Raw genomic sequence first — 12,469 nt, 5'->3', positions numbered from 1 at the left:
GGGATCTTTTACATCCACCCAAACAGGCATATGGGGCCTCAGTTTAACGCCTCATCTGAAAGAGGACACCTCTGACAGGGCAGCACTTCCCGAAGTCAGTACTGCACTGGAGGGTCAGCATAGATTTTAGTGTTCAAGCCCTCATGTGAGCTTATATTAACGGCTCAATTGGGGTGCGCTTCTGATGCACCCAGTCGGTACAAAACAGGAGCTTTACTGTGTATCTAACCCCGTGCTGTACCTGTCCTGGGACTGTTTGATGGGGACAGTGTAGAGGGAGCTTTATCCTGTATCTAACCCCGTGCTGTACCTGCCCTGGGAGTGTTTGATGGGGACAGTGTAGAGGGATCTTTACTCTGTATCTAACCCCGTGCTGTACTTGTCCTGGGAGTGTTTGATGAGGACAGTGTAGAGGGAGCTTTACTCTGTATCTAACCCCGTGCTGTACCTGTCCTGGGAGTGTTTGATGGGGACAGTGTAGAGGGGGCTTTACTCTGTATCTAACCCCGTGCTGTACCTGCCCTGGGAGTGTTTGATGGGGACAGTGTAGAGGGAGCTTTACTCTGTATCTAACCCTGTGCTGTACCTGTCCTGGGAGTGTTTGATGAGGACAGTGTAGAGAGAGCTTTACTCTGTATCTAACCCCGTGTTGTACCTGTCCTGGGAGTGTTTGATGGGGACAGTGTAGAGAGAGCTTTACTCTGTATCTAACCCCGTGTTGTACCTGTCCTGGGAGTGTTTGATGGGGACAGTGTAGAGGAAGCTTTACTCTGTATCTAACCCCATGCTGTACCTGTCCTGGGAGTGTTTGATGGGGACAGTGTAGAGGGAGCTTTACTCTGTATCTAACCCCGTGCTGTACCTGTCCTGGGAGTGTTTGATGGAGACAGTGTAGAGGAAGCTTTACTCTGTATCTAACCCCATGCTGTACCTGTCCTGGGAGTGTTTGATGGGGACAGTGTAGAGAGAGCGTTACTCTGAACCTAACCCTGTGCTGTACCTGTCCTGGGAGTGTTTGCTGGGGACAGTGTAGAGGGAGCTTTACTCTGTATCTAACCCCGTGCTGTACCTGCCCTGGGAGTGTTTGATGGAGACAGTGTAGAGGGAGCTTTACTCTGTACCTAACCCCGTGCTGTAGCTGCCCTGGGAGTGTTTGATGGGGACAGTGTAGAGGGAGATTTACTATTATTTACGTAACCCAGACTTGTTGCGAGCATTTAGTCAAGTTACCAATATACTCATCACCTTGAAGGGCACAAAGTTAACAAAAAACATCCCACAGGGTTAAAATGTACAAACCAGGACACTGATCCTTACATTGCTTATTCAGTGCCTTCTGCATGCGGAGTTTCAGCTTTTCCTGTGGTGTCAGCTTCGGCTGAAAGAGAAAAAGGTGACATTTGTTCGGGGCCAATAGTCCACCAGGTAAGACAATATAAAATCCTTCAGTGTCACCTCGAGGGGAACAGCACAGAGTGGGACTCATTTTTCATCCTGGGAACTCTGACTGCCTCGGCGACAGTCAACCAACCGGCCTGTGGGAAAGGAAGAGACCGACGCAGCCCAAGGAGATTTACATTAAAGTCGCACCATTTCAATTTACATTTAAGGGTTCTCTGCAACCTAGACGAATGCAAACATAAAGTGAGGGTTTATTACACACAATACATGCAGCAACGCTTCAATAAAAAAACAGAAGCAATCTGATCTTGAGTTCTCTGCAAGATAGTATACCAGGGTCTGACAACTGTGCCATGAAGCACTGCTAGAGGGCAGCGCTGATCCATCCCCTAACCCACAGCACAAAAACAACATTCAGCACTGACACAAAGACTGCTGATCGCAGGTCAAATCTTTGGTTTAATACTTCAGCCATGCAGAAAGTTAACACATGATGCTAGTCCCTGGTTAGCTCAAATAAAGGGCATGACAGTGCAATCTTGAGAACCCTTTTTATAATCTTACTGTTGAACATCAAGGCAGTTCGGCATCAAAAAGATAATTCAACCAGTTTTGCATTCTAACCTTTGGGGAGTAATTGTCATTAAAAATTGCCAGAACAGCCTTTCTGTTAAGCATTGGACATTGGATCAAACTGGACAGACGGTGTTAAGTGCCGCAGTGAGGATTCTTGTGTGGAGGTCACCAGTAAATGGAGGCGAGCTTTGTTAAGACAACAGTAACAAAGAGGCAGAACCGACTCCGAGAAATTAAACACATCTTAGAACCTGGGCCTTGAGAGACTGGGATTCAGGGGGATATTTTCAGGGTGGGTGCGAGGTCAGATTTCTCTGTCTGGAGCTCAACGTAACAAGCAGTGCTTCGAAAATTCAGCATTCGCTTTTTCTCCACCACCGAGTTTACAGGCTTAATGCTCTGTTATTTCTGCTGCTATATTCTAATAAAGACATGTGTATTATAACCACTGGCAAGTTTGGCTTAATTGATAGCAATGCCACCTAAATCAGAAGGTTGAGTTTAAACCCACTCCAGCACATAAGAGAGACTAGCTTATATGGCGCCTTTCACAACCACAGGGAGTTCCAAAATGCTTTACAGCCAATTAAGTTCTATTTGAAGAGTAATCACTGTTGTATAGTAGGAAATGTGGCAGAAATTTGTACACAGCAAGCTTCCACAAACAGCAGTGTGATAATGGCACATCATCTGCCATAGTGATGTTTAGCTGAGCGATAACAACACCAGGGACAACTTCCCTGCTCTCCCTCCAGGTGGTGCCATGGGATCATTTGCATCCACTTCAAGAGGGTAGATGGGGTCCTGGTTTAATGCATCATGTGAAAAACAACCCAGCGTTCCCTCAGTACTGTGATTGGAATGTCGGCCTAGATTAAACTTCTTTGGAAATTTGGACTCAAACCAACAACCTTCTGACTTGGAGACAGGGGTGCTAACAAGGAAGTCACCTAGTCCAGGCTGACACTCGTGCCAGTACGGCGTGGACACGTTAAACCCGAGGGCCCATTTGCAAGTTCAGGTGCATATAGAAGATTCTCTGGTGCTGTTCCTGGAGCAGGTGAGCTCCCCTGGTCAACATTTGTCTCTCGTCCACTCGACAGCGAGCAGAGATGCCCTGGGTTGACTTCCTCCTTGACACGGTGGCTGCTGGCCGCTACCTGAAAGTGCAGCCCAAGGCATGACTGGCACTGACTGACAATGGAACACGGAGTTTCCTGGCCTGTACAACTCAAGGAAATGTCCAATTTAGGAGTAAATAGATGTTGTTGCAATGCGAATAGGTCTAATGCAAGTTGCACCATGGCACTGTAAAGCCCATCCAGTTAAAACTGACAAACTGCCTCTGCTGTCACATGTTTAGCTGCCAGATACAAGCATTTTTATATACAAGATGGCTGACGGGATTGAGATACACTTCAGAAACTCACTCCACAGTGGCCTAATGTCTAGAAACTGCAACTACACTGTGACAGTTGACATAGCAAAACTGAATGGGAAATGTGATGTATTAACAGAAAGGCTAGCCAAAAATTGTAACAGATGGAAGGTGCAAATGTTCATCCTACAAATACAGGCAACAGCTGGTAACGTGGATAACGAAAAAACCTGTAACAAATTCTAAAAGCCCACATAAAATATAACTGCAGTAACTTTATAGCATTCACAGAATCACAGGAAAGAGGAAACATTAGAACCAACAAGGCCCATCACTTTGGCAAGTCTTTGCCTCCGAATTTTAGCACAATTTGGGGAACACGGAAAGGGAACATTTTAAGGACTCATTTAAATGGAACAGTTTCAGTGTGTGAGCCAAACTGATGTGCATTTCTGTTTTGTTACCGGTCACACGGCCTCAAGGACAATTTCAGGTTAGAAAGAAAAGCGACTAAAAGTTGCTGAAAGACTACTTGAGGCTGCGTAAGTGTTTCTGTGAGGTTTTCAGAGGGGCTGTGTTTAACGGAGGTGAGGTAAAATTCTTACTGACTTTGGCAGCTCCGGACTCTTTACCCACAGGAGTGTCAGACCTGGAATGAGAAAGAGAGAAAGACAGTACAGTTCAGAGCACACCTAAGGTGAAGCAACACAATTAAAGCAGCATCTCTCTGTGGCTCACCACCTGCCATGAAAAGGAACAGTACAGAACAGTAGATCCAAGGTTCAACTGCTGGTCTGCATTGCTTCTGCTGAACAGCCTTCAACAGATGCACGATAAAGGACCGAACACAATAAACTACTGTCCATGCTTCTGGTTTCTACCCACTGAAAGCTACTGAAGTGTGTTGCAGCTGTGCCTTCAGCTACCTAAGCCGTTAAGGTTCAGGAATTCCCTCCCTAAACCTCTCCGCCTCTCTTCTCCTGTTTAAGTCACCCCTTAAGACCCACCTCTTTGACCAAGCTTTTGGTCACTGGCCCAAATGCCTTTGTGTGATTCAGTGCCACATTTTGTTTTGAGGACTGTCCAGTGAAGCGCCTTGGGATGGTCTGACTACATTAAAAGGCGCTATACAAATGCAATTTGTTCCTTGGAGACACAGAGGCCAGGTGAGGACAGGGTTCAGTTTACCTAGGATACCTTCCAGTGGTCAAATGGCCAAACAGTGCGCACACACAAACAGTAAGCAAGAGGGCAAGGAGTAGACAGTGCCTGTGGCTCTGTATCCCAGTAAGAGTCAATATCTTGAGAGGAGGGCAGAGAGCTGCTGGGAAGCCCACACATGAAGGTGTACAGAAAACAAGACATAGGAACTCGTCACTGATTAGGGGCAGAAAAGAAATATAAAAGGTTTGCATTTATATAGCATCTTTCATTGACCTCAGGTTACCCCCCCCAAAGCACATTACAACCAATGAAATGCTTTTGTAACACTGGAAAAATGGAAGTCCCTTTGCTCAAGATTGAAGTCCCACAAACAGATGTGATAACCATCAGATAATTGTATTGATTGAGGGATTAACCTTGACCAGGGCACTGGGGAGAACTCCTGCTCATCCTTGAAATAGTGCCCTCGAATCTCTTACATCCACCTGAGAGCACAGAAGGCACTGGGCTCAGCATCTCATCTGAAAGGTGGCAGTTACTGAGCTACACTAAGAAAACTCAGCAGAGGATTTGCGAGTAACATGGACAGGTGCACTTTAACTCTGCCTTAACCGCACGGCTTCAGTGACTCCTCCATAAAAGTTAATCATAACTTATTTAAATTTACATCCTCTCTTTCAAAGTGGGAGCACCCCTCTCAAGTGCAGCCCAGCCCCCTCAACCAGACTCCTTTTAGGCTGGTGTATCTCAGCTTGCCCTCAAATGTATTCCCTTCATAATCCAACTACACTTCATTCCCAAACCTCAAGGTGAGCCAGCCCTTGCTCCAAGCAGTGCGAGTGGGGAGCGTTCGGCACAGCTCTTTGGGCGGGATTGAGTCACTCCTCCTGCCCCCTCACTCCAGAACTGACCAACCGGTTTGGGAGTCTGCATGTTGCTGCTGCTTGGTGGAGGGTGGTGCTGATGTCACTGGACTACTAATCCAGAGGCCCAGGCTAATGCTCTGAGGACAAGGGTTCAAATCCCACCCTGGCAGCTGGTGGGATTAGAGAAAAAAAAAAAAAATCAATTAATAAAATCTGGAACTGAAAGCTAGTCTCAGTAATGGTAACCATGAAACCATCATCAATTGTTGGAAAAACCCATCTGACTCAGTGCAGGCTGGATGGGCCGAAGGGCCTCTTCTGCACTGTGATTCACTAACGTCCTTTAGGGAAGGAAATCTGCCGTCCTTACCTGGTCTGGCCTACAAGTGACTCCAGCCCCACAGCAATGTGGTTGACAACGTGCCCTTCCGAAGTGGCCTCTCAGTTCGAGGGGCAGTTAAGAATGGGCAACAAATGCGGGCCTTGCCAGTGATGCCCACATCCCATAAAGGAGCAAAATAAAAAAAACGCATTAGCCTGAATAAAAAAGGAAGAGTCATGAGTGGATCAAAGTCGTGCTTACTTTTTCAGTTTTTCGCCCATTGCAGGGGAAGCAGCCACTTTCCCCAGGCTCTCTTTGACAGGAGACAGGGATTTGCTTTGGCTCTGAGAGCCGCTCAGGCTGTCGCTGCTGCTCCGGCTGGTGCTGTTCCGGCGGCGGCTCGAGCTGTAGCCTGTCCTGCTGCTCCTCCGGTAACGGTCATCTGAGCGCGAATGACTCCTTGACCTTAAACAGGAAGGGAAGATGCTTTAACAACATGAAACAGGAGCAAAGGACATACCTGGGCACTTCCTTGTTCCTCTGTTCCTTTCTCTCCTCCTCTTCTGAAGGCGCTGACTATTGTTGGATACTGTACCAGCATCATTGGTACCCCACACGTGTTACATAGAATTCCCAACTCAGAAACAGGCCATTGGCCCAACTGGTCAATGCCATCATTATTGCACCACACGAGCTTCTTTTCACTCCACTTTCTCTCACTATCAGCATATTCTTCTAACTCTTTTCTCCTTCGTTTATTTAACCTGCTTCCCTATTTCAGTCTTTGTATGAATGCCATGTGTTCACAGTATATTTAACCACGTTGGGCATCAGAGGTGTGCCTGGCCATCTCTTCACCTGAACTTGCTTGTAAACACATCACCAGTCCATCAAAGCCTCAAATTTAATGTTCTTATGCTTGCATGGCCTTGCCCCCTCCCCATTCCTCTAACCCTACACCTAACCGCATCCTAACTCACCATTTCTTTAACTCTGGCTTCAATCATCACCCCCTCCTTTCACTCCTAAACTACCCCATTCAGCCCTCCTCCTCTAAGACCCACATTAAAATCCACCTCTTTGACCAAGGCTCTAGTCACTCTTCTTGCTCTACCTTGTTATCTCTTTACTTCTCCCCCTCCTGACCCCTCACAGCTTTGTGAAGTATCTTGGGACAGCTCTCTACTCAGAAGGGGACTCAAGTGGAGAATAGTCTGAGTGACCAGTTTCTATGCTGTACATTCTATGCAACAAAAACTTGCGTTTACTATGTAAACGCAAGTTTTTGTTGCAGAGAATGTACAGCATAGAAACTGGTCACTCAGACTATTCTCCACTTGAGTCTCCTCCATCTCACTATCTGCATATCTTCTAGTCCTTTCTCCCTCGTGTGTTTATCCAGCTTCCTCATTAAAAACATCTACGCTATTTGCCTCAAGCACTCATTGTGGTAGCAAGTTCCACATTCTAATGGTTCTCTGCAAAAACATCTTACATTTATATCGTACCTTTAGCATAAAAAAAGGTCCTTTGGCATTCTACAGGAGCATTATAAAACAAAATATTACATCGAGACACGAAAGGAGATATTAGGTCAGCCTTGTTAAAGAGGTAGGTTTTGAGGAGCATCTTAAAGGGGAAAGTGGGGTAGCGAGCTGGAGAGGTTTGAGGGAGGGCTTAGGGTCCAGGCAGCTGAAGGCACGGCTGCCAATGGTGGAGCGATTAAAATCGGAGATGCACAAGAGGCCAGTATTTAGAGCAGTGCAGATATCTAACAAGCTGTGGGGCTGGAGGAGATTATACTCCAGGGAGTATAGGGATAGGGAGGGGCAAGGCAATGGAGGGATTGGTAAACAGGATGACAATTTTAAAATCGAGACATTGTTCAACTGGATAAAGAAGTTTCTTCAGAATTCCCTATTGAATTTATTAGTGACCATCATATTTGTAGCCCCTAGTTTTGGTCTTTCCCACAAGCAAAAAAGCCTTCCCTATGTCTCCTCCATCAAAGCTTTTCATAATTTTAAATGACTCTATTAGGTCAGCCCTGAGGCCTCCTCTTATCTCAGGTGACCAGCCCCGGCCTATTCACTCTTTCCCGACGGTAGAACTGACGGCTGCGGTTATCACCCCATCAGCCGCCGACTCGGCCGCGCACCTGGACCGCCTGCCGCGGCTGCGAGAGCTGACGTATCGCGTCCTGTCGGCCGAGCGGGACTGCGAGCGGGAGCAGCGCCGTCCGTCTCGGGAGCCGCCTCTGCCGTACCGCCCGTGGGAGCCGGAGTAGTGCCTGTTGCGCGAGCGGGAGCGGGAGCGGGAGTACCGGCTCGACCGCCGGCGCCCGCGGGAGCGGTGGTTGCGAGAGCCTGACCGAGATCTAGAGGATCTGGAAGAGGAAGAGGAACGATGCCTGCGGGAGTAAAAGGAAGAAAACAGGAGAAAAAAAAAACAAAATGAAAACCCAACAGAATAAGTGACATTTCAGTCTGCAGGCACTGAGGCCAATCCTGCAACTTTCTTATTCTCACATCCACACGCGCATAGAGTCACACAAGTAAAGACCAGGACACCCGAGGGGGCACCCAGAGCTCCTACCATGAGCTCCAAGTTTCAGTAACATGAGTAAATATACTGCGGATGTTGACAATCTGAAATAAAGACAAGGAAGTGCTGGAAATACTCAGCATCTGTGTTGGGGTGGGGGGGGGGGGTGGGTAGAAACACTGTTAACGTTTCAGGTCGACGACTTTTCACCAGCACTGGGAGAAGTCTGAAGTGTAATAGGTTTTGAGCAAGGGGTGGGTGAGAAAAAGGACAAAAGGGAAGGGCTGTGACATGGTGGAAGGCAGATATCACATTTCGAACTTTTCCCAGTTCTAATGGAGGCTCATTGACCTGAAACGTTAACTATGTTTTTCTCTCACCACAGTTGCTGCCAGACCTGAGGATTTCCAGCATTTTCTGTCTTTGAACTTGAAAGTTCAGTGTTAGGTAGTTCCTGAATCAGGTGATTTTTGCCTCACCCCAGGAACTCAACATTTAAATCCAGGCAGTATTGAGTGGACTGTTGTACCGATGGAAGCAAGGTTAAATCGAGGCCCCTTTTGCCTGCTGTGGTGGTGAAGGGGGATTTCAAAAGGTCCCCACTATTACCACCAGAGACAGATTCTCTGGTTATACATCTCAATGGTTCTGGAGGTTCTGGTTTTGTGCAAAATGGCCACTGTTTGCCTGCATGATTAACACGGGACCTCAGATTAACTGCTGAAAAATGTCAAGGTGTTTCACACAAGGGGGAGCTACACAAGAGCGAGTCTCGTTTCATTAAAACAGCCACAAACTTCCAGTTAATCCCTACTCAGCATGGCCTAACGCTTTCAATGAATCTTCCTTCAACACGGAAGCTTTGCTGCCACTGAAATTGGTCATGCATGGCTCAGTTTTGCATTTATATGGCACCTTTGACATAGAAAAACATTTGCGATGCTTAACGCCCGTCACCATCCAGCATAAATTCCTGCTCACTGCGGAGGACAATGTGCTCAGCTCCTGGTGTATATTTTCCTTATGGATAACACGTGTACACGAGGCAATAACTCGTCTTAACACTTGTCCAAAATGCTGTCACCAGCCAGGAGCTTTCACAGTCTGTGTCCTCAATTCTTAAAAATAAAATCTTTGAGATCCTCAATCCCCAATCGAGCCCATCTACTCAGCCATTTCACCATCTCCTGGCCTTTTGCCCATCTCTCTTTGATCTAACCCTTAAGGGAATCATGAACTATTCCCCTGATTTCGACAGTTAACCCATCTTTCAAACTGGTGCCATCACACCCTCCCTTTAAAAAACACACCATCGACCCTTCCATTTCCTGCTCCATTTGCAACCTTCACTTTGTCAGGACTTATGGAAAACCATTTCCACCAGAATATCCCATTTGAAATTCCCGTCAGCCTGACTTCTGTCAGCAGCAAATGTGCAACTCGGCACTTCACCTCTGGTCAGCCTCCTCAACACTGTCGGCCACTCTACCCTCCTCTAACACCTAGCTCTGTGGCTCAGCCCTACACAGCACCTTTCAGCACAGCTCCAGGAAAGGTTTCCTCTCTTACCTACTTCTGTGCTCTCTGTTTTTGGACGTGGTTCCTCATTTACATTCTCCCTTTCAGCAATTTTATCTGTAAACAAAGGGTCACGGAGAGAGGCCATGTTACCCATTCAAGAACACAAGAACTCGGAGCGGGAGTATGCCATTCGGAGGCTTCAGAACTGCTCTAACATCCTCCACCATCAGCTGCAGACCTTCACGTGTCAGACCCCCCCCCACACTCACTGATCCCTAACCCTCCCCGTTTTGTTACATCTTACTCAGCCTTCAAAAACAAACCCTCCCAGGACCTTAACCCCACAGCTACGCCCCTTTCCCCACTGCCTGACCGCTGCCCACCTATTGCCTTTTGTGAACCCTCCTCAAGTTGTTGTCACTTGTTCCAACTTTGCATGAAACGATGTTGAACTACTACACATTTTAAAGCTGATGGAATAACAGTTGCTAGAAGTGGAGTAAGAGGGACCAATATTTTTACAGAACTTCACAGTGCAGAAGAGGCCCTTCGGCCCATCGCGTCTGCGAGCAGAATTTATTCTGATTTACAGTCATTGAAAAAAAATCTAATTATTGCAGAGGGAATAAATAACAAATAGACTTGACCAAATTCCCTCCATTCTGAACTACAGAATCTTTAGGGGCCAAGGTGACTCAAAACTCTTGTTCCTTCCTCACAGAGCAGTGCTTCACAGTCACTCCAACGTACCTCCATGAAGAATTACGTTACAACAGCGTGTGTGAAAACGATCAGCCTGATTTTCCTTTTTTTAAAATTCACTGATGGGATGTGGGCGTTGCTGGCTGGGCCAGCATTTATTGCCCATCCCCAACTGCCCCTTGAGATGGTGGTGGTGAGCTGCCTTCTTGAACCGCTGCAGTCCCTGTGGTGTAGCTATCACCACAAGGCCGTTAGGGAGGGAGTTCCAGGATTTTGACCCAGCGACAGTGAAGGAACGGCGATATAGTTCCAAGTCAGGGTGGTGAGGGGCTTGGAGGGGAACTTCCAGGTGGTGGTGTTCCCATCCATCTGCTGCCCTTGTCCTTCTGAATGGTAGAGGTCGTGGGTTTGGAAGGTGCTGTCTAAGGAGCCTTGATGAATTGCTGCAGTGCATTTTGTAGATGGTACACACACTGCTGCTACTGTGCGTCAGCGGTGGAGGGAGTGAATGTTTGTGAATGTGGTGCCAATCAAGTGGGCTGCTTTGTTCTGGATGGTGTAAAGCTTCTCGAGTATTGTGGGAGTTGCACTTATCCAGGCAATTGGGGAGTATCCCATCACACTCCTGACTTGTGCCTTGTAGATGATGGACAGACAGGCTTTGGGGAGTCAGGAGGCGAGTTACTCACCGCAGAATTCCCAGCCTCTGACTCAAATTTTTGGAACCCAGTTTAACTGTGGTCAGTTTATTAAGTCACATTGCGTACTCGTCAGTTTACTAAGAGACACTGTACAGTAAGACAGTCAGTTCAACTTCCTTAGTTACAGCTTAGCTTGCAAAAAAAAAAGACACTTGCCGGAAACTACCAAGTCAGGTTTATTTGGATCTTATGATTTTCTCTCTCTCGGGGGATTCAGATTTACACAACATTTTAGAGTTGATGCGATACCACTGTTATTCTTTCACAATAGCCCAGGTAAAAGGCCTGTGATCATGGAAGTTATAAACATTGTTACAGGCTCTGTACACCAATGGCCGAATCACAAGTTCAGACTCTCAGTTACATGGGGCTGCATTTCAGGCCACCCAACAGCACTGTTCCTTATGACCAAACCTGTCTACCCGTCCTGCCCACCCTCCTTGCCACTGTATTTACCTCCCTGCCCACCCTCTCGGAGTACGGCACTCACTGTTTGGCTTGTTCACCCCTGCCCTCCACCTACCTACCACGCCCCACAAACCCCCTATCGCCATGGCAAGGGCTTACTGCCTGGCCCATCTACCCTCCTGGCAACATGGAGTTTCACACCCGGTCTACTCTGTGGCACTGCACCAGGCAACTCTGTCCCACCCCAAGCTGACAGGTTGGCCGTGCATCAAATAGTTTGTGTGCGGGCAAGGAATAATGTGCAGCAATATAACATATCAAGGAACAAACAGACAAGCTTCTTTATGATGTCCATGACAATGTCTACATCTCAAGTGGCTTTGAGTTCACACAGGATGCAGATCATGCAGGCTCAGGGCCACATATATAAAGTCATACATGAAGCCACGGTGCCCTTAATTGAGATACGATCGAGCGACGGATTTGAACTCATCTAGGCAATTTAGGATTTATCTAGCAAAGGAGACAGGTTATTCTAAACCATCTGATCCACACACAGATTAGTAGGAAGTATAAGCATGAATAGGGCTGAGGGGAAACAGTTCTGTGGGACAGAGACAGACAGGGTTTAGGGACCACAATAGCCCAGGACCTGCAGCTTGCGTGTCCTGATGTTTCAAGCCAAAGCTCTACAGATCAGATACAGCCTGAATGTTCTTCAGACATGGTACATTACACTCATTTGCAATGTTGGACACCCTGACCTCCCCGAGTCTCCTCTCCGCAAGCCAGAGGATTTTTAAAAACCACGTTGCTTTCCGATTTATCTCCGCTTCTCTGTTACTCTTTCCAACAATGACAACGTGCCCTGTATTGTGAGGGGCCT

The 12,469-nt window shown here is 47.2% G+C and overlaps 1 protein-coding gene across 6 annotated transcripts in view; it reads right to left on the bottom strand.

Annotated features, from left to right (window-relative positions):
* The window catches only part of LOC121272541 (CLK4-associating serine/arginine rich protein), a 48,544-nt gene that overhangs the window by 12,859 nt on the left and 23,216 nt on the right, over positions 1 to 12,469 (bottom strand). For 5 of the 6 annotated variants that reach the window (XM_041179168.1, XM_041179166.1, XM_041179165.1 and 2 more), the window contains exons 14-17: positions 7,866 to 8,117; positions 5,969 to 6,172; positions 3,965 to 4,004; positions 1,318 to 1,378 (exon numbers count right to left, since the gene is read on the bottom strand). In XM_041179168.1, coding sequence (XP_041035102.1) covers positions 1,318 to 1,378; positions 3,965 to 4,004; positions 5,969 to 6,172; positions 7,866 to 8,117 — 557 coding nt within the window. Of the gene's footprint in view, positions 1 to 1,317; positions 1,379 to 3,960; positions 4,005 to 5,968; positions 6,173 to 7,865; positions 8,118 to 12,469 lie in introns of all 6 variants that reach the window. The other variant, XR_005941888.1, reaches the window with a different exon arrangement.

This window comes from Carcharodon carcharias, chromosome 34 (genome assembly GCF_017639515.1).
Source record: "Carcharodon carcharias isolate sCarCar2 chromosome 34, sCarCar2.pri, whole genome shotgun sequence".
NCBI classification, from domain to species: domain Eukaryota; kingdom Metazoa; phylum Chordata; class Chondrichthyes; order Lamniformes; family Lamnidae; genus Carcharodon; species Carcharodon carcharias.
This window is presented reverse-complemented; position numbering and strand designations above follow the sequence as displayed.